General features: G+C 48.0%; 1 protein-coding gene across 4 annotated transcripts in view; it reads right to left on the bottom strand.

Moving 5' to 3' along the window:
• Positions 1 to 20,757, bottom strand: part of WDR7 (WD repeat domain 7) — a 1,596,127-nt gene that overhangs the window by 993,693 nt on the left and 581,677 nt on the right. For all 4 annotated transcript variants that reach the window (XM_085630124.1, XM_085630134.1, XM_085630121.1 and 1 more), the window contains one exon: positions 7,213 to 7,336. In XM_085630124.1, the coding sequence (XP_085486250.1) occupies positions 7,213 to 7,336 (124 nt within the window). The remainder of the gene's footprint in view (positions 1 to 7,212; positions 7,337 to 20,757) is intronic.

Genomic DNA, 20,757 nt, shown 5'->3' with positions numbered 1-20,757 from the left:
GGAACAATGGTTCTAGATGGCCTAAAAAGGTCCAGGACAAAATTACCCTAGGAGGGGCAATGAGGTTAATAGAGGTATGAGAGCTTAAATCTTAGAAGAGAGCAGTAGTTAATATAGGAGAGGGACATGAAAGTCAGAGTATGACAAATATTTATTATTTATTATACATAGATAGAATTCAAGTGCTCACATGTTCAGTGACAATAAGCGTGACGTGAGAAGTGAGGGTGAACTTAAAAAAAGACATCGCATTGACAACAATTGTTGAACCACTTTTTAAACATTTTTAACATAATTTAAAGGGTTCATGTTGTGAGAGGTCGACGACGTTTCAAACTCAATTATTCGAGTTCATCTTCAGGACAAAATGTGAGCGTGTCCTACTCAGGTGCTTCTTCGCGCTGAGAGTGAGCCTCACTCTCAGCGCGAAGAAGCACCTGAGTAGGACACGCTCCTCCTCGACTCCGAGGCCTTCATTCATTGATTTGCTACCGGCATAAATAATTATTTCTCCAGCGCATGAACGCTGCCGCCCCGCGGCCGAGTGACTCCTTGATTTACCACCGCGTTTTCCAAGCAATCCCCCTCCGACCAGGGCCTCATTAGTGTGCAAATAATCGCATTCGGCCCTCGATTGTTTGAAAAGTTTTCATTGACGCTCACAGATACGGATAAATTACACCGCCTCCATATCTACCAATTCTAGCTGCTCACATTTTGTCCTGAAGATGAACTCGAATAATTGAGTTCGAAACGTCGTCGACCTCTCACAACATGAACCCTTTAAATTATGTTAAAAATCTTTAAAAAGTGGTTCAACAATTGTTGTCAATGCGATGTCTTTTTTTAAGTTCACCCTCACTTCTCACGTCACGCTTATTGTCACTGAACATGTGAGCACTTGAATTCTATCTATGTATAATAAATATTTGTCATACTCTGACTTTCATGTCCCTCTCCTATATTAACTACTGCTCTCTTCTAAGATTTAAGCTCTCATACCTCTATTAACCTCATTGCCCCTCCTAGGGTAATTTTGTCCTGGACCTTTTTAGGCCATCTAGAACCATTGTTCCTCTCTACATTGTATCACCCCTGGTTCGCATATTGGGGTACCCTTGTTCCTAAAAACACAAAGGCCTGAACAAAAGCATTTCTCAAGCCCATTTCTAACCCTAAGGCAGACCTAGAGATTGCAGAGTTAAGAGAGGTTACGATTCTGAGGACTTGTCCTTCCATTATGTCTAAGAAGCCCAACTTAGAGACTTCAATCAATTCCAAGCCATAAAGCAAAGAGCCAGGGATTTTGGCACAAAAAAACTTCTAATGGAGTTGGGTCTAGATGGGCTGTCCCTGTTAAAGGATGTTGGCATTTCACCACTTCAGAGAGCAATGTGTACCACCCCAAATCAATACTACATCCTCCGGAAGACCCCCTGCTTGAGACCACTGTGCTGCTAGGCGCTGTTGTAAGGGACGCTTGGACAACCTTGCATGTGGTACTATTGTAATGCAGGATGCCATCATACCTATCAAATTAATTACTGTTCTTACCGTTACCGGACGATCTGGCTGAAAAAGAGGCAGCAGATTTTGGAAAGCTTTGACCCTGGTTAGGCTTGGGTAAGCCTTCCCCACCCCTGAGTCTAGGGTAGCCGGAGAGGAATGGTTGCACTTGGAGGGGCTGAAGGTGAGATTTGGCTATTTTTCATATAAAGCCCAGCTTGTGTAGAAGATCTATGGTTGTTTGTGTGTGCGCCAGATATTGCTGCTGTGTGGTGGTCTTGATCAGCCAGTTGTCAAGGTAAAGAAATACGTGGATGACACCCCTCCCGAGGTGAGCGGTTACCATGGCTAGACCTTTGGTGAAGAGTCTGGGGATGGTTGTAACCTAGAAAGGCAGCACCTTGAATTGATAATTTTGTCCACTCACCACATAAATCTTCTATTGGATGGGATGGAAATACGGAAGTAGGTGTATTTCAAGTCAAGAGCGGTCATGAAATCCCTTTGTCACAACAGAGGGATGACATCCTAAAGAGTGACCATGTGGAAATGTTCCAACAGAATGTACATGTTGAGGGGTCGGAGGTTTATTGCAGGCCTGAGGGAGCCATCTTTCTTGGGAATGAAAAGTACAGAGAGTACACCCATCTGCTGCGATGTAGTGGCAGCACTGGCTCTATTGCGCTTTGGCAAGTAGCACAAGCACCTCATCTTGTAGTAGGTGTTGGTGTTCTGTGGATAACTTGTGTCTCCGTGAAGGAATGTTGGGTGGTGTTTGAGTGAGTTCTAAACAATAATCCTCCCGTATGATGTCTAGAACCCACCGGTCAGAGGTAGGAACCCCTGTAGTCTGCCCCCAACCGGTGGTTGGATGGTCGGGGTGGGGGGAGGAAAGCGTTACTTTTTGGAACGGCAGTTCCTATTGGAGCCGCCTCTTTACCTCTACTATTGTTCCCACTCTTGTAGAAACCCCATGAAGATATTTGCTGCTGTTGTCTGGTGTAAGAGGTGAAAGTCTCCGGAGGTGCAGCTGTCCTGGCTGTGACATGGTATTGGGGGTGGGGAAAGGAGCCTCAGGAACTAGGTGTCTGCAGTGCACCCATGGCATAAGCTGTGTCAGTATCTTTATTTATTTTCTCCAACATCTCATCTACCTGTGGGCGGAAAAGATGCTTGCCGTTGAACAGTACATTAAGGGGGTATTGTTTTATCTCTGGTTTAAAATCGGAGACATAGATCTATGCATGTTGACTTAGGAAGACGCTAGATTTAATGCAATGCGCAGCTGTATCTGCGGCCTCCACAGCGCAGCAAATATTGGCGTTGGAGGTTATCTTCCCCTTTGCCATCAATTCCTGTCCCAGTTTGCAGTATTGCTCTGGAAGATGTTTTGTAAGATCCTCCATTGGGTCTCAATGGGCTCGATCATACTGAGAGAGCAAGCCAATAGAATTATCAATGCCCCACTGAGTGGCAGATTGCGCTGTAAAATGCTTGCCCCTCGCAACTATTTTTTACTCTCCCTGTTGGGGGTGGGGGAGGGGGAGCCACCATTGAATCAGAGGGTGAGGGGGGGTCTGAGGGAGAAGCCTTAAACTTAGTAAACCAGGCGCAATTACACTGGCTTTCGCGGGTTCCTTGAAGATTTCTCCGGCAGGTTTTAGCATGCGCTTCAACATGAGTAGGGACTTGAGGGACCTTCGAATGGAGTAGAGGGTTTCTAGAAAGAAATCATCCTCCTCAGGTTGAACATGCAGTTCAACCTTACCAAAAACAGCCCCCTATGTAGTACCTCATGGTATGAGGTCGTGTCATCAAGGGAGATGGCTTGGCCAGGTACAAATCGTGGTCAGTGTCAACTGAGGGATTCACCTGATAGTCATCTCACGGGTCAGGAGCATGAGGATCATATTGTGGGTCATATTGGTTGTAAGGAGAGCCTGGACTATCCCCAACCCATGAATGTTAAAATCCCTATGGGGAATGTGTTTTTGGGTTCACAGACCACAAAGGGAAGGTAGGAATAGGAACAGGAGGGGACAGAGGAGGAGGAGGCAGTTACCAGGGAGGAGGAGGCAGAGGCTTTAAACGATAAGGCATTGGGAGATGTGCCTCGGTCGTGGCACCTAGGCTTTTTGGGTATCGGCTCCGAAAGAGGGTTGAAGGCCTCCTCAAAAGTAAGTCTCCTCTTGTACAGGATGGAGTACTTGGGTGGCTGGACAGGCTTCGCCATGTTCCAGCCCGGTTGAATATGAATTCTCTGCTGTCTGGCATCGAGGCATTCCTGAAGCCGCTGCAGAATGGGCTGTTCATTTTCCTCTGATGATGGCCTGGAAGGAGCCGAAGCAGGTCTGAGCCCAGAATGCCCAAAGGTGGATCCTGGTTCAGAAGATTTTGACTCAGAGTACAGCCATGAGGGCGTCTTTGGATCCGATACTGAAGCAGCAGTCAAAGTTGAGGGATGAGGCTTCAAAGCAGACTATGGAGCCAAAGGTATTGCAGGAATCAGACCTGGTACGGTAGGCTGGTGCCAACCATGGCCTAGAGGCAGTGGCAGCATGAATCCATCAGATGAGGCATGGGAGCATGAGGCTGGTGCCTCTGAGGGATAGGAGATAGTGCTACTCACTACGGTCTTTGCTGGTGTTGCCCTGGCGGGGGCCCTTCAGTCTCAACATCAGACTCCAAGTCTGCATTTTCTGATGAGAACGCCCCAAGGATTTTCATGCCAGACTCACTTGGAAACTGCAGGGCTTCTCCATCGCCTTCACCAAAAATGTCCCGGGCGTCCGCTTATCCTCGACGCTGCACCATTGAAGCGGAGGCGATGTGTCGTGCTCTTCAGTTCTGACGCGTCTTTTTGTTGCAGAACAAAAGGCACACCGCACAGGATTCTTCTCAGTGATTCAGAGACAGGCATAAGTTACAGACTTCATGCAAATCTGTCCTTGAGACTAGGCATGGCGAGTTAGCAGAATCGAAAAGGAGTCTGTTTCATCACGTGGACATTCTAATCTGCTGAAGTGATGGGAGTTGTGGGGGGAAGAGATTTCGTTGACTGCAAGACGAAATCGAAACAACACCCGATGGTGGACACCGACGAACAGTGGGATTATTTGGACCGTCTCGGGGTGGTGTCTAAGGCCTAGCGAGAACACATGGCATTGTACTGGAGCTCCAGTAGACACATATGAGGTGTGTCTGCTCAATGCTGGACCATTAACAGTAATGGGGTAGCCCTGTGTCCCTCAGACCGTGGGTATTGATACTAAATCTATAGATGGTTCTGTCGGATAAATCAATTGCTTAGCATCCCATAATTAATATATAGTAAGAAACACAGTGTATTTATCTTTTTCATATATGGCTGTCACATGAGAATTTTCATCAACACATAAACAAACAAGTGACTTTCGTAAGTGAAAAAGAGTGACAAGGTGATGTCGTGAGTGCAATATATACAACAGGGATGAATTACAAACATGTATTGTGTCAATCAAAAAGCATCTGATTTTTTACAATTTATTTCTCAAGCGGCCTAATGCCATTCCTATTACTGGCGTGAGGAAGCTGTAGGACATGAACTAGATACAAAGCGTTGACGTTTCAACCCAAGGTGTGCACTATTTTTAACCAGCGTCATGTCAGGTCTTCTTCAGGACAATCAAATGGAAGTGGACAGCTAAAAGTGGATATTGTTTTGTTATCACCACAGTGATTCTGGTAAGGAGATGGCACACCGCAGCAATTTTGCAGTAATACCTTTGACTGGGAGATGAGTGCTCAATATTGAATAAGTTCCACCCTCTGGTTGAAATCTGCACTTCAGGTTTGTCGAGTAAAGCTAGTCAGATAACTTCAACTTTGCATTACCTAGACCCATCCACGCATTGGTATCTCCTTCGGCGTGTGGCAATCCATGCAACCGTAGGAGACAAAGATATTCTTTCTCAACTGCCAAAGTACACTGTGACCGAGCAATATATACTTAACAGCCTATCCCAAATGCTCTATTATTTTTGTCAGCCTGAGCACCATGTGTTCCACCAAAATAATTGCAATTTCTTTGACCTAAGTGGATTTTCACAAAACTGAAGCATTTTGTAAATCCACATACATGCTGACATGTCTCGTCACAGGTGCTTATCTCCACATCCACTTCTTGGCCTGGGCATTATTGGTCGCTACTTGCACCCCTTGCTCAGGGCGCTGGCACTCAGGATGCCATCTGCACTGTGTGACAAGAGACTCACCGGTAGGGAGTACCGGCACTTCTAGATTTTCTGCGCTTGAGTACCGGAACTACTTCTTGTCCAGAGTGCGCTTGAGTACCGGTACTCATAGGGCAGCAAGCCAACTCAGTGCAATTTGGCATTTAAAAAAAAAAAAAGCATGACATACAGCTGACGAGTCAGTCCGTTTTTGTGAAGCACTTGAGTGCTAATCTCCCGTTACCATCTGCTAATTGAGCAACGCCCTTCACCCCCCGTTGTGCTCTCTAGCCCGGGCTGCTGCAGCATCCTGGACACACTGGATTCTTTCAGCAGACCTGCACGCTGGGCTATTGTGCTTTATTGGCCATCCAAACAATTTCAAAAAGTGGAGGAAGCTCTGTTTTTCATCTATACATTTCTTCTTGTGCTCCCTGCAATCGAGCTCTCTTCAACCCATTTGCAAAGCGTAAAAGACTTGGTGGGGGGCAGACGAAAGGCCCAATTTGCATCTCGCCCTTCTCCCAACTGATAAACACACTGCAGCCGTACCTTGTCAGAGCTTAACTTATAAAAAGGAGAAATAATATACATACCATTACTTTAAAATGTAATGAAACAAGGATGTTAGTGATATTGTGTTATGTATGTTTGATGGTTATATTCATTTTCATGTAATTAATTTAAAAACAATAACATTGGTGGAGTAATGCGAAAGTTAGAGAAATCCACAGAGATAAATATTCAGGAGTGAAAACATATCAGAAAACAGTTTACCTTTAACTTTGGGGAACAGTTTCAATGTACTTGAAACTATACACAATGATTACTACAGGCTTATACCTATACCAGATATAAGGCATATCTTGGAGTCTATGTTACAACTAATATATGCCAGGGGAGCTTTATTGGATCAGGATTTTATGGGGCCAGACTATTTTGTGCTAATATTTTAACACCTATATTTATTTTAATGTAGCCAAGTCTAGCTGAAGTTTTGTGTGACCAAGCAGGAGAAGTAAAGTAGTAGTAGCATCTCTAATCAACTATAATAGACAATAATAAAACCAAATGCAAAAGCTCCACAGGCAAACTGCAAAATAAATGTTTCATTAGAACATATATATTTAACTCTGCAAATCTCCATGCAGCTCCAGTACATTATTTTCCTTAAAATATTACCATAATTTACAATCAGTCAAGCCTCTCTAAATTCTATTTGTTGTGCCCAACCTTTTACCCAGCCTTCTGAAGCCTAAAGATCTTGGGAAAATATGGCAACGTAGAATCTTCATTAAATTGAGTGATGGTTCTGATTTTCATATTTGACTCAAAACATTTTGCAGTACTTCTAAGCAAGACTGACTGGGGACCCACTCGTCTCTCACCTAGTCAAACTGTTTATCTTTGAGAATAAATGTTAACAAATTTTTGTGCCCTTTGCAAAACGGTAAATACATATCAGAAAATAGATCAAAAGAAAAAATTTACTTACGAGACATATTACTGTCAACATACTGAGGTAAGTATGGAGCCCATGAATCTATTGTTTCTTTACGCCCTGTCTGACCAATCCTCCGCAGTTCTGCAAGTAATAAAGCTTGAGCTGCTTCTCTGACCTGCAAATGCAAAACCAGAATACAATGTCGAATTAGGATATTTCGCAAGTTATTTTTAAGTGTTAAATGTCCATTTCCATTATAACATTTGCTTAACTACTCGGAAATGGCAATCTGTTAGATTTTAATGACATTAAAATAAAGCTGCAAATATCAACATGTTAATTGCTTGACTTTATTAATCTGACTTTTTTCAACTGTTAATTTGTCTGTTTAAATCAATTTAAATAGCATTTCAACAAGACAATTATTCCATAAATCAAGGATATGGAGAATGTGCAGGTGATTTATGTTTGCAGTGTTTCCACAACATCCCTCCCTATGTTGTAGATGTGTATGGATTCTGCTAGAAGCTATGCTTTTTTTGTTTGAAATCTGTTTATTGGCATTTCATAAACACACAGAAAAATGGAGACGTGAAGAACAAAGCTGTCACGAGGGTATGCATACGACCATAGCAGTGGTTCAAGATATACAATAGTGCAATAAATCTGTAATGCATTAAAACCACCATGCATTATCTCAATACAGGCCCCTCAACAAGGCAACATCAGTGTTGGGTATATAAGGAATGTCGGCAGTTAAAGGCAGCGCGGAAGAGGAAGGGAGAAATGCCCATTTCTGAGTGTAAGGGAAGATAGGAGCAGAACAAACCTAAGCAGAGGAAAGGTTGTCTTGAAATATATATAACTATGCCTTGCCAGAGCGGTTCGTGTGCACAAATTGCTCAGTTTAGGGAGTTGGGAGGGTTCAGGATGTGATTGGATTGGTATTAGTCGGGTGGGGGCATGGGTATCTTACACGCCAATGAACATCTCTTCGATTGGGACATTTAATCAAACAAACTGAGGGCTTTGAACCTAGGAAGAGTAAAGCACAAGTTGTCCAAGCAGGTGAAACAGGTTATCAGAGGCTAACGTGTGTACATTTCTTGTTAGAATGGGACACCCTATGGGACAGCAGTTCCATGGCCATTACATGCCAAAGGTGTTGGAACCACTGAGAAATCAACGGGGCCAAGGCGTTCTTCCAGTGGAGGGCTATTAGCTGTCTGGCCACTCCTAGCATGTGAGCTATGAGAGGCCAATCGGCGTGTGCCATGGCTTGTAGTGTCAGAGGGAAGATGCCCGGGATCACCATATTGAATGAGTCGGAGAGGGCAGCCCATCACCCCTTTGATGTGGCTCAAGACCTCCTTCTAAAAGGGGCATGACCACCAGATGTGAAGGAATTCACCAGTCACTGAATTACACCTCCAGCATAGCGGAGAAACTGTTGGGTAGATGGTGTGCAAGTAGGCTGGGATACAGTAGCATCGCGTCATCAATTTATAAGTGGTTTTGCGATCAGATATTCTCCTATTCACTTTGCGAATATCTTGCCAAAGCTGGTCCCGCTGCTTTGGAAAAATACCCTCAGTAGTATCTGCATGCCAATGGGTTTGGTAGTTATGTGTCTTGGGCAGGGGAAAGCGTTGGAGTACTTTGTAGGTGCGAGAGATCAAGGTCCTCGTTTCGCTGAAGGACCGAACCATGGGCTCAAAGGACGCGAGAGCACGCTTGGCCCCCTGGGCATTGGCAGGGAGGAGCACCCAGTGTCTCAGATGACAGTATTGTAGTTGAGCTGACTCCAAGACCCTAAAGTTGTGTTTACATTGCTCATAGGTTTTGATCCGGTCGCCTTCAAATAAGTCTTGGAGGGTGCAGAAGTCCCCTTCCTTCCAGCCTGCAAAGGAGTGGGCCTGTAATGCCGGGATGAACTCTGGGATGCGAGCTAGAGGAGTATTGGGAGAGGGTAAGATGTCTCTTGAGAGCAATTTTGTCCCAGATGTCGAGGACCATTTTGGTGGGGCTGGCTATGTAGGCGATCCGGGGATGAGCGTGTTTAGAAAGACATGCCAAGTCCCAAAGAGGTCTACAGGCCATGTGGAACCAGTGCTTCTCGCTCTCTCTAATCACCTGCTCCGAGATAAAGTGGAGGTAGGCTGCTCAGTAATATTCAAGGAGACTGGGGCATGCCAGGCCTCCCCAGTTCCAAGGGAGCATCAGGATGGAATTAGAAAGCCTCTGGCGTTTCCCCCCCAAAACAAGTGGCTGATGTCCCATTGAAGGTTAAGGATAGCATCATGGGGGATAGGGTTGGGGACTGTCGGGAATAAGTAGAGTATTTTTGGCAAGATGAACATTTTGACCACGTTGAGTCGGCCCAGCTAGGAGACCTGTAGCGGGTTCCATCGACAAAGGTCTTCCAGGATTGAGTGCCGATACTTTGGCCAATTGGCACTCGCCCATGATGCGAGGTTTGGAGTAAGGTTTAGTCCCAGATATTTTATGGATTTGGGAGCCCATTGGAAAGGGATGATGGCTATCACATGAGGTCGGTCGGCTTCAGGGATTGTCAAGTTGGAGTCCTGCGATTTAGTCATATTGACTTTGAAGCCAGAGACTTCTTCAAAGGCAGCTAGCACGGAAACCAGAGCGGGGAGAGAACAGCCAGAGGGTCAGCAAGAGATCATTTGCGAAAAAGGGGCTACCTTCTGCTCATACCTGCGGAAGAGGAGGCCTTTCATGTCTTCAGCCTGGTGAACACGAATCACAAGAGGTTCTACTGCTAGTACAAAGAGGAAAGGCATTAACGAGCTACCCTGTCTAGTACCCCTTGCCAGGTAGATCGTTGGGGAGGAGTGTCTATTGACACAGATAGTGGCAGTGGGCGCGGTGTAGGCCGCCAGGATTTTGGAGATCAAGCCTGGGCTCAGTCCATTCTTAATGAGGATCATTGTTAGAAAGCTCCAGTCAACTCGGTTGAAAGCCTTCTCTGCATGAAGTGAGAGAAGGCAGGTGAGGATGTTGTGCCGATGGGCTTTTTCTACTAAATGTGCAAGGCTCACTTTTGGTGCTGGATAAACCCCACCTGATCCGGGTCAATAAGTCAGTAGATAGGGCTCCAGTTGAATGGCAAGTATCTTGGTATAGATCTTGGCATACATGTTCAAAAGAGCGATCGGGTGGTAAGAAGCACACAGACTTGGGTCCTTACCAGGTTTGGGTACGAGTACAAACTCTGCTCCCACCATAGTGGGTGTTAGGCTCGAGTATGCCGTGAAAGAGTTGAAGGAAGCCAACAAGTGCACCTGGAGTTGAGGGAGGAATTTACAGTACAACGATACCCGGAGGCCATCACTGTCAGTGGTTTTGCCAACTAGGAGATCCCTAAGAGCACACAGAAGCTCAGCCAAGGTGATGGAGTATTCAGGAGTTTTGAGTGAAGCGGATCTAAGGGCTCCCAAGGGCAATCGTTAAGGTACATATCAATGCACTCCGGGGGGGTATTGTTGCACGTTTAGAGAAGCTTGATTGGAGCTATGGAATACCTGTTGTTTTGCAGTCTCCTTAATAGACTATGTCCCATCCTCCAACCTGATTTTAGAATTGTGTGTTTGTGCGGTTTGTTGGGGCAGGGTAGGATCCCACCTTGTCACCCCCCTCATAGTACTTTTGCTTAAGCCAGCAACGATCGTTCCGCCTTATTGGTTCGGAGAGCATGCAATTGACCCCTTAGCATGGCTAATTGCCATTTAGTGCGTCAAGATGGGGGAAAGTGGTTAAGGTCCAGGGCCTTAATGTCTGCCATGAGACCGGATTCGACCAGTTGGGCTTCCCGTGTACAGGAAATGGTGATAGAGGATATAGTCCCCAGTATTGTGGCCTTGAAGCCCTCCCACAGGGTATGACCTGAAATTTCCGGGAGGCTGTTGGTTTCGAAATACGCAACGATTTTTCTTTGGATGTCAGCGACATCGACAGGGTCCCTAAGTAAATGAGGTGGAAGCCGCCAGCGGTGACATGTGAGTGCAGCAGATCCTGGGTTGGCTAGAGTAATTTCTAGGTGTGCATGGTCGGAGAAGGAAATATCTGAGAGGCAAGCAGAGTCCAGGCTTCTCAGCCATGTGGGGGAAAGTAAGAGGCAGGCCATCAATGCAAGAGTAGGAAGAGTGGACATGGGAGTAAAAGGAGTAATCATGGACCCTGGAGTGACAGTATCTCCAGGCGTCCACCAGCTCCAAGTCCATAACATCGCTTTTGAGGGTGGTGTAAAACGCCCCATCCCCTGGCACTGTGTTCTAGCTCGGGGTCCCACACAACATTCAAGTTGCCCCTTACCACCTTGTCCCCGCCGACCTGTGTCGCGTGATCCAGCAGGCTGATTCTGAGATATTTATCTTGGGCTTGGTTAGGGGCATAGATATTGGGGAGGGTAAGAGATCAGGACGCCCTGTTGTACGGTGAGTTTTAGGAAAGGGACATTTTCGGCCCTCATGACTTTCCGTGTCTTGGAGCAGAAGGATGCCTTGCATAAGATAGCTACTCCAGCAGTTTTTGTCATGGCGCGTGCCCAATAGCTGAGTGGGTATTTTGGACTGGACATGCGGGGAGCGTCCCGGCAGAGTAAGTGGGTTTCCTTGAAAAAAATGACATTGGGGTCTTACATAAGGAGGTAGCCCCACATCTGGTGCCGTTTGTTAGGAGCATTCAACCCCCTGTGAATTAAGGGATAAGATTTTAATCTGTGGGTTAGCTGTCATGGGGAGAAGAAAGGGTGCCTTCAATATGAGTGACCGTGCGAAGGGTATGTCGCGGAGGGGGACATGCACCATCCCAAGGGCTCAAATGGTCGAGCATTACTGGGGCTTGCTCCCTAAGAAGAGGAGAAAAGAGCAATTATTGTGGTGCCAGGTGGGGGGGGGAATTGGAATCAAGAGGCCGGATCTCGCTGACCCACCTATCGCATGGGTATAGGTGGAGGGGTAAAGGAAGAGACATAGTAGGACAAGACTTCCCAGTGTTCTTGACGACATAAGAAAATAAATGAGGCTAGACAAAAATACAATTTTAGCCATCAGGGCCGAAAAACGCTATTCAAGTCCTGGAATGGCCAGTACACCCGCAGGGGGCCATTCGAGAAAAGTTACTCTCCAATTGATTGAATAGAGGGGGGTCGTGTAGAAGGGTGGAAGTTCAAAGGCTTTTATCTCTGCTGCCGGCTGTGGCCGGGGACAAAGAACAGCCCAATAAAGCCTCCAGTTGTCTAGGGCGGCCAGAGGTCAGTATCGCCAGGGGAAGCACTGAAGGTTTAGTCGGGGCTCCAGAGGGTTCCCAGACCAATCCCGGGTGTGCCCAGCATGGATCATGGGATAGGCGTTGATTGAGAAATGACGGGATGCCTGTATTAGATAGACCAAGAGGTTGAGGGGTTGGGAGAGTGTCCCCCTTCCAGATTACGAATGTGCTGGATGATATCCTGCTTGGCCTCTTGGGAAGTCATGTCTCTTTTGTGTTTGGTAAGGCGACTTCAAAGGTGGCTAGGTAGTGGGGCAAGAGAGGTGCAGATCATCTCCCTTTGAATCCAGTGACAAGCCCAGGAGATGTTTTTCTTCAGTTAGGGATCGGATAGCTCTGTGCCTGCCTTCCCATGTGAAGATAATCGCAAACGGATGGCCACATTGGTATTGAATGTTGAGATCTCTTAGTTTATCCGTGAGGGACTTACAGTCTCTGCGTCTTTGCAGGGTGATCGGCGCGATGTCCTGGAAGAGTTGGACTGTATGGCCACAGTAGATAATATCTGCTTTGTTCCTCGAGGCCTGGAGGATAGCGTCTTTTTCAGTAAAGAAGTGGACGATGTTGGGAGCAACATCGGGGCGGCCTGGCGCTGGCATCATCATCTTCCCTGATGGCATGTAGAAGATAGGCAGTGAAGGTCATTATGTCTGTGTCCTACGCTCCCCGAGGGAGGCCCCGGATTCAAAAGTTGTTCCTCCTACTCTTGTTGGTGTGTTCCAGGCCGCCCACGCGCCCTCCAATCTCTGTGATTTCCCGCTTGAGTTTGTGGTTACAGGTTTTGACCTCTGACCTCAGCAAGCCTATTTCAACTCGGATCTCTTGCAAGAAATTATCCATATAAGGCTATGTGATAGGTACTGAAGGGACGTCACCGACCCCAGCCCCCGGGGGTGGGTTGGAGGGGGCACTAGAGGCGCCATATTCGTTGCGGCTGTTTTCTGCCACATCGAAGTGACCGGATTGTCCTTGCTTCGGCTGCAGGAGGTGTCCTTTGCTGATCTGCCTTGTGTCATGGCAGGGAAAGAAGCAGCGTTCTGGTGGGCACCTGGACTCAAGGGCCCAGAGACTGTGGAGGAGTTTTGGGCAGCACAGAGGACTCATGCAATGCAGAGGACATGAAGCTCAGGTTTGCATCCTGTCACCCCTACAAGGCATTTAGCAGAACAATGGGCGGGCTCCCCAGGCAAATATCTTCCATCCGCCTGGTAGCGGGGGTGCCACAGTCCTCAAAATGCACCAGGGTGCTTCGCTCAAAAAAGGGGGCCCAGCAAATGGGAGGTCCAATGGGAGCCACAGGGAGGAAGCAGCACAGACGGAGGGAGTGGGGTTCAAATAGGGCAGGCAGTGCAGTTGAGGGCCCCAGCAAAGGGTGAGAGGGAGGCCCCACATAGCCAGAGAAGATCAACCTGACCTTTGCAGCTTCCCCCAGGGAACAACATATCAGGGAGATGACACTGCAACAGTAGGGGCAGACAGACGAAGAGAAGGAGGTCCGAGGCTGGAGTCAAGCAACAGTTCACCAGCTAATAGCACTGCAGTCGTGCAAGGTAGGTCCCAAGGGCACAAAGAGGCACCACACCAGGTTGTGGGGCACTGCCTGGAAGTCAATAAGAAGACATGGGGGATACTGCAGGAGAACAGTCAACAGGTCTATCTGAGTCGAGTGCCGAGATGCACTCACAGTTCAGGTGAAACATGCTTGTGGCAGACCTCTGCGTTGTCCTCTGGTTAGCGCAGAGTTGTGAGGGGATGGGGGAGGGCTCACAGGATGCCAATGTTCCATTCTACTGCGGGAGTGCACCTTCTTCCCGCTACACACCCACGCTGTCAGGCGTTGCAACCCCCCGGCATACCGGTGCAGTACAGCCCCAGCACCCACAGGCCGCATTGTAACACGAGCAGGGACGGCAGCCAGCTTGCCTCAGGCTAGTTGTGCTGGGCTCTAGCAATACCCAGGAGAGACATACCAGCCGGGAGGAGAAAGGTCATTAGAGTAGGCGGGCCACCCCACAAGATGTGTGTCAGCGGCCGCCCGGGTTTGATCCTGCACTGGCTATCCAGGCTCTGGGTGGCTCAGAGCACAAGGTCTCAAGATGGCGGGCGAATTACTGCGGGGCACCAGCGGAGCGCCCCCGAAATCGCGTGGAGACGCTGCAGCTAGGCCGAGTCCTTAAGTGGCAGTGCCAATGGGCAGAGAGTCCCCAGTCGAACCCAGCACTTCCCTGCAGTGATCCCGCACCTCCTCTCAGGATGCTGGGAGGCGTTGGTCCAAAGTCTTAAAATTGAGGGGGCCGCCGTCGTGATGTTCCAACCGAGAGATATGGAGGCCATCCTGGTGCCCGGCCAACGGTCTCTCTCTCCGGGTGCCTATGGTTGTTGATGTGTAGAGGCATCCGGAGAAGTCTTGCTGATGGGATGCTGGGGACACAGAGACTCGTCTCACTCCATCGCTAGTGAAGCCAGACCCCCACAGTTTGACTTCTAAAATAATTCATACATTTTTGACAGTGAAGCCTGCATCTGAGATGAATAAAGTAACGTGATTAAGGTATATAAAATTAAAGGTACAACAAAAATGCACTTTATGGTGCAGCCTAGACATATGGCTAATAGGCATAGTTTTCATTCTCGCATGTCTCCTAAATGTTTAAAAATCATAGATAAATTTGCAGCTTTTTCTTTTCACACACATGCCATCTGGTTTGAGGAGTCATGGAATGGTCTGATAACAGCTTGGTTTTTAACACATCAAGACAGCCATTTCTTGGCATGCCTCACTCCAGACTTCAACAAATGGGAAGTTCCTCGATGGTGGGTTCAGTGAGATGTAGTGAACACCTACCTAGTCTTCCTATGTGCATCTAGATACAGCAGGTCTGTGGAGGAACTCAAGACTGCAAGACAACCACGTCAACTTCAGTCAGGACCATGTAGTGGGTATGGGATCACTTTGTGTCTATTGGTTGCAGGCTGGAAGCAACTATAGAGGTTATGCTGTATGTCTGGTTCAAGCATCTGCTACATAATCCACGTTAAATACATTAAGAGTCTATAAGGCTTGCTGGGGTTGAACATTGCATCGCATTCCTGATAAAAGTGAAGCTGATATTTTAAAAGCAACTGTGAAAACAGTACTTTGATTGGTGGCCACACACTGTGACAATCAGTCTTACTCCTTTGTCAGTTATGGAATAAAAGGTTTTCAGTTCTATACATAAAAAAGGTTAAAAGTTGATGCTAACCTGTCCTTGGTACCTCAGGGGAATGAGGAAACTTGGCGAAGAGCCAGTGTATGCTGTTCATATGATTTAGAGAGAAAATCCAAATGTAAGCGAAGTTCTGAGAGAGAAGATCAGCATTAATGGATACAGTAGCTCCACAGATTCTGTAAATTTACCTCTTTTCCTAGACAGTAGACTGTATCCGTAAATTTAGAAGCAATGTCTGGTCATAGATGTTAAGTCAGTGGTCTTCAAACTTTTTGATGTTGAGACCCCCTTGTCAAACCTTTTTAGGCGTAAGGAACCCTTCTGACAAAGGTTTCTAGAAACTGGTTCTCCTCATCATCAACATCTATCGACAACCATAAATGCCCATTAGATCTGGCATCTTTTGGCATGATTCCCCTGTTTTTTCCTTTCTGACCTCCGAGTTTTGACTCTGTTTTTGATGGTTCAGTGTCTCTGCACACCTTGTCACCGCTGTTCACTGTTAAAGTGCAAGTGCTCCTATTGTAAATTGTGCTCCTATTGTAAATTGTATTATGGATTGGTGTTTCTATGATTGGCATGTCTGACTTACTAGTAAGTCCCTAGTAAAGTGCACTGAGGGTGCCAGGGCCTGTAAATCAAATGCTGCTGGATGGCCTGCAGTACTGATTGTGCCACTCACCCATGCAGCCCAGAAAAGGGTTATCAGACCTGCCACTGCAGTGTCTGCGCGGTTTGTGACTGCCATGTCGACCTGGCAAGCGCACCCACTTGCCAGGTCCTAATTTTCACTTTTCTTACATGTAAGTCACCCCTAAGGTAAGCCTAAGGTACCCCTGTGGGCAGGGTGCCATGTATATTAAAGGTAGGACATGTATTGGAGTGTGTGACATGTCCTGGTAGTTAATTACAGTGTGTTTCATTTTTCACTTTGGAAAGGCTATCTGTCCCATAGGATAGAATGGGAGTTTACTTATTTATTTATAAAATCTTTTTATTGGCATTTCTTTTAACAAGATTCAAAGTACACTTTGAGACCAGAATGACTTACATAAGTAATAGAATCATTGGTATGCATCTAGTCAGGTGTATATTAGTTAATAGGAGTGGGTACATCACCTAATCTCTTATCAGCATTGAGGGCCTCTCAACTGAATCTGTGACCACAAAGTCCCCTTCGTTATCCTGTCACTGAGAGGCCTCCCCAAGGAAAGGCGCTAGTATTCCACCCACTCACCCCAAGTGTGTTTCCATAAACAGTTAGCAAACCATGGAATAATGTGGCAGAACATCAAATGCCCAGGTAAAACAACAACAGCAAAGTCCGGCTTATGATCTAGCAACCCCTTATTCCGTCCCCTCTTCCGACCCCCCCATCCCGGTGTCCCTTGTACAGACTGTGTGATCATCATTGTCACCTTTACTTTGCGCCCCACCTGAACAGCCAGGCCCTCAGTACAATGCTTCATGCCTCACCCCTAGGCTGGCTGGTGCCTGGCCCCTCTCGGGGGGCGTCCCCATCGCGCTCCCGACAGGTCACTGCAGTATCCCGTTGAGTCACACCATGGCCTGTAAGAGTGCCTCTCACTGACTCGCTATTGGCGTTTTCCTGAGGCCTAGTGTTTCTTCCCTCAAGAGGGCCGTGCCCTCCGCCTTTGCCCACACTAGCAGTGAACCCCGCCATGCCCGTGCGTGGGGCAGATCAGCTGCCTTCCAACGCTTAGTGTTACAACAAACAATTGATGGACGGAATGCTGACAATGCAGACATTCTCCCCCAGTCAAGAGATCTGGGTTAAATCCATCGTTCTTTTGCCCACTACACCACCCCAGTTTAGACATGGCCATATGCATATCAGTCTTGACCCTGTGCCTCATGGGAACAGTCCAGCCCGAACTGCCAAGCCATGTCTTCACTGGACCGGAATCAAGCATCCTAGGACCGGTTTCTGGCTATCAGCCGTCATCAGCCAGGATAGCTTGACTCCAGTGGCGTAGTGAGCACGGGTCCCACGTCTGGGAATACCCATCCCACTTAGGGCGAAAAGCGTTACAACAAACAATTGATGGACGGAATGCTGACAATGCAGACATTCTCCCCCAGTCAAGAGATCTGGGTTAAATCCATCGTTCTTTTGCCCACTACACCACCCCAGTTTAGACATGGCCATATGCAAATCAGTCTTGACCCTGTGCCTCATGGGAACAGTCCAGCCCGAACTGCCAAGCCATGTCTTCACTGGACCGGAATCAAGCATCCTAGGACCGGTTTCTGGCTATCAGCCGTCATCAGCCAGGATAGCTTGACTCCAGTGGCGTAGTGAGCACGGGTCCCACGTTTGGGAATACCCATCCCACTTAGGGCGAAAAGCGTCACAACAAACAAATGATGGACGGAATGCTGACAATGCAGACATTCTCCCCCAGTCAAGAGATGTTGTTGTAACGCTTTTCGCCCTAAGTGGGATGGGTATTCCCAGACGTGGGACCCGTGCTCACTACGCCACTGGAGTCAAGCTATCCTGGCTGATGACGGCTGATAGCCAGAAACCGGTCCTAGGATGCTTGATTCCTGTCCAGGGAAGACATGGCTTGGCAGTTCGGGCTGGACTGTTCCCACGAGGCACAGGGTCAAGACTGATTTGCATATGGCCATGTCTGAACTGGGGTGGTGTAGTGGGCAAAAGAACGATGGATTTAACCCAGATCTCTTGACTGGGGGAGAATGTATGCATTGTCAGCATTCCGTCCATCATTTGTTTGTTGTAACGCTTTTCGCCCTAAGTGGGATGGGTATTCCCAGACGTGGGACCCGTGCTCACTACGCCACTGGAGTCAAGCTATCCTGGCTGATGACGGCTGATAGCCAGAAACCGGTCCTAGGATGCTTGATTCCTGTCCAGGGAAGACATGGCTTGGCAGTTCGGGCTGGACTGTTCCCACGAGGCACAGGGTCAAGACTGATTTGCATATGGCCATGTCTGAACTGGGGTGGTGTAGTGGGCAAAAGAACGATGGATTTAACCCAGATCTCTTGACTGGGGGAGAATGTATGCATTGTCAGCATTCCGTCCATCATTTGTTTGTTGTAACGCTTTTCGCCCTAAGTGGGATGGGTATTCCCAGACGTGGGACCCGTGCTCACTACGCCACTGGAGTCAAGCTATCCTGGCTGATGACGGCTGATAGCCAGAAACCGGTCCTAGGATGCTTGATTCCTGTCCAGGGAAGACATGGCTTGGCAGTTCGGGCTGGACTGTTCCCACGAGGCACAGGGTCAAGACTGATTTGCATATGGCCATGTCTGAACTGGGGTGGTGTAGTGGGCAAAAGAACGATGGATTTAACCCAGATCTCTTGACTGGGGGAGAATGTATGCATTGTCAGCATTCCGTCCATCATTTGTTTGTTGTAACGCTTTTCGCCCTAAGTGGGATGGGTATTCCCAGACGTGGGACCCGTGCTCACTACGCCACTGGAGTCAAGCTATCCTGGCTGATGACGGCTGATAGCCAGAAACCGGTCCTAGGATGCTTGATTCCTGTCCAGGGAAGACATGGCTTGGCAGTTCGGGCTGGACTGTTCCCACGAGGCACAGGGTCAAGACTGATTTGCATATGGCCAGGTCTGAACTGGGGTGGTGTAGTGGGCAAAAGAACGATGGATTTAACCCAGATCTCTTGACTGGGGGAGAATGTATGCATTGTCAGCATTCCGTCTATCATTTGTTTGTTGTAACGCTTTTCGCCCTAAGTGGGATGGGTATTCCCAGACGTGGGACCCGTGCTCACTACGCCACTGGAGTCAAGCTATCCTGGCTGATGACGGCTGATAGCCTGAAACCGGTCCTAGGATGCTTGATTCCTGTCCAGGGAAGACATGGCTTGGCAGTTCGGGCTGGACTGTTCCCACGAGGCACAGGGTCAAGACTGATTTGCATATGGCCATGTCTGAACTGGGGTGGTTTAGTGGGCAAAAGAACGATGGATTTAACCCGGATCTCTTGACTGGGGGAGAATGTATGCATTGTCAGCATTCCGTCCATCATTTGTTTGTTGTAACGCTTTTCGCCCTAAGTGGGATGGGTATTCCCAGACGTGGGACCCGTGCTCACTACGCCACTGGAGTCAAGCTATCCTGGCTGATGACGGCTGATAGCCAGAAACCGGTCCTAGGATGCTTGATTCCTGTCCAGGGAAGACATGGCTTGGCAGTTCGGGCTGGACTGTTCCCACGAGGCACAGGGTCAAGACTGATTTGCATATGGCCATGTCTGAACTGGGGTGGTGTAGTGGGCAAAAGAACGATGGATTTAACCCAGATCTCTTGACTGGGGGAGAATGTATGCATTGTCAGCATTCCGTCCATCATTTGTTTGTTGTAACCCTTTTCGCCCTAAGTGGGATGGGTATTCCCAGACGTGGGACCCGTGCTCACTACGCCACTGGAGTCAAGCTATCCTGGCTGATGACGGCTGATAGCCAGAAACCGGTCCTAGGATGCTTGATTCCTGTCCAGGGAAGACATGGCTTGGCAGTTCGGGCTGGACTGTTCCCACGAGGCACAGGGTCAAGACTGATTTGCATATGGCCATGTCTGAACTGGGGTGGTGTAGTGGGCAAAAGAACGATGGATTTAACCCAGATCTCTTGACTGGGGGAGAATGTATGCATTGTCAGCATTCCGTCCATCATTTGTTTGTTGTAACGCTTTCCAACGCTTAGTGAGCAGTCGCTTTGCCACCACTAGCCCCAGGTCGATAAACCGAGAGGTGACTTTCGTGGAGGGAGCTCTGTGAAAGAGGTGCAACAAATAGACCGGCCATTCAAACGGGAGCTGACGGCCCGTACATGCGGAGCGCTCCATGCACCATCCGCCAGTACGGATCCAGTGCGGGACAGCTCCACAGCATGTGGACCAGTCCGGCATCCAGCTCCCCACAGCGGGGGCAGCCCGCGTCCGCACAATGGAAATATCTGTTGACGGAATCGGGCGTGAGATACGCTCTGTGTAGAATAAAGAATTGTATTTGGCGAAAGCGCATATTCCGGGGAATCTTCGTCGGGCCCTGCAGTGCTCTGTCCCACTCC

The sequence above is a fragment of the Triturus cristatus genome, chromosome 2_1, assembly GCF_964204655.1.
Source record: "Triturus cristatus chromosome 2_1, aTriCri1.1, whole genome shotgun sequence".
Lineage (NCBI taxonomy): Eukaryota > Metazoa > Chordata > Amphibia > Caudata > Salamandridae > Triturus > Triturus cristatus.
Note: the sequence above shows the minus strand (reverse complement) of the source record. Positions and strands in the feature narration are given on the sequence as shown.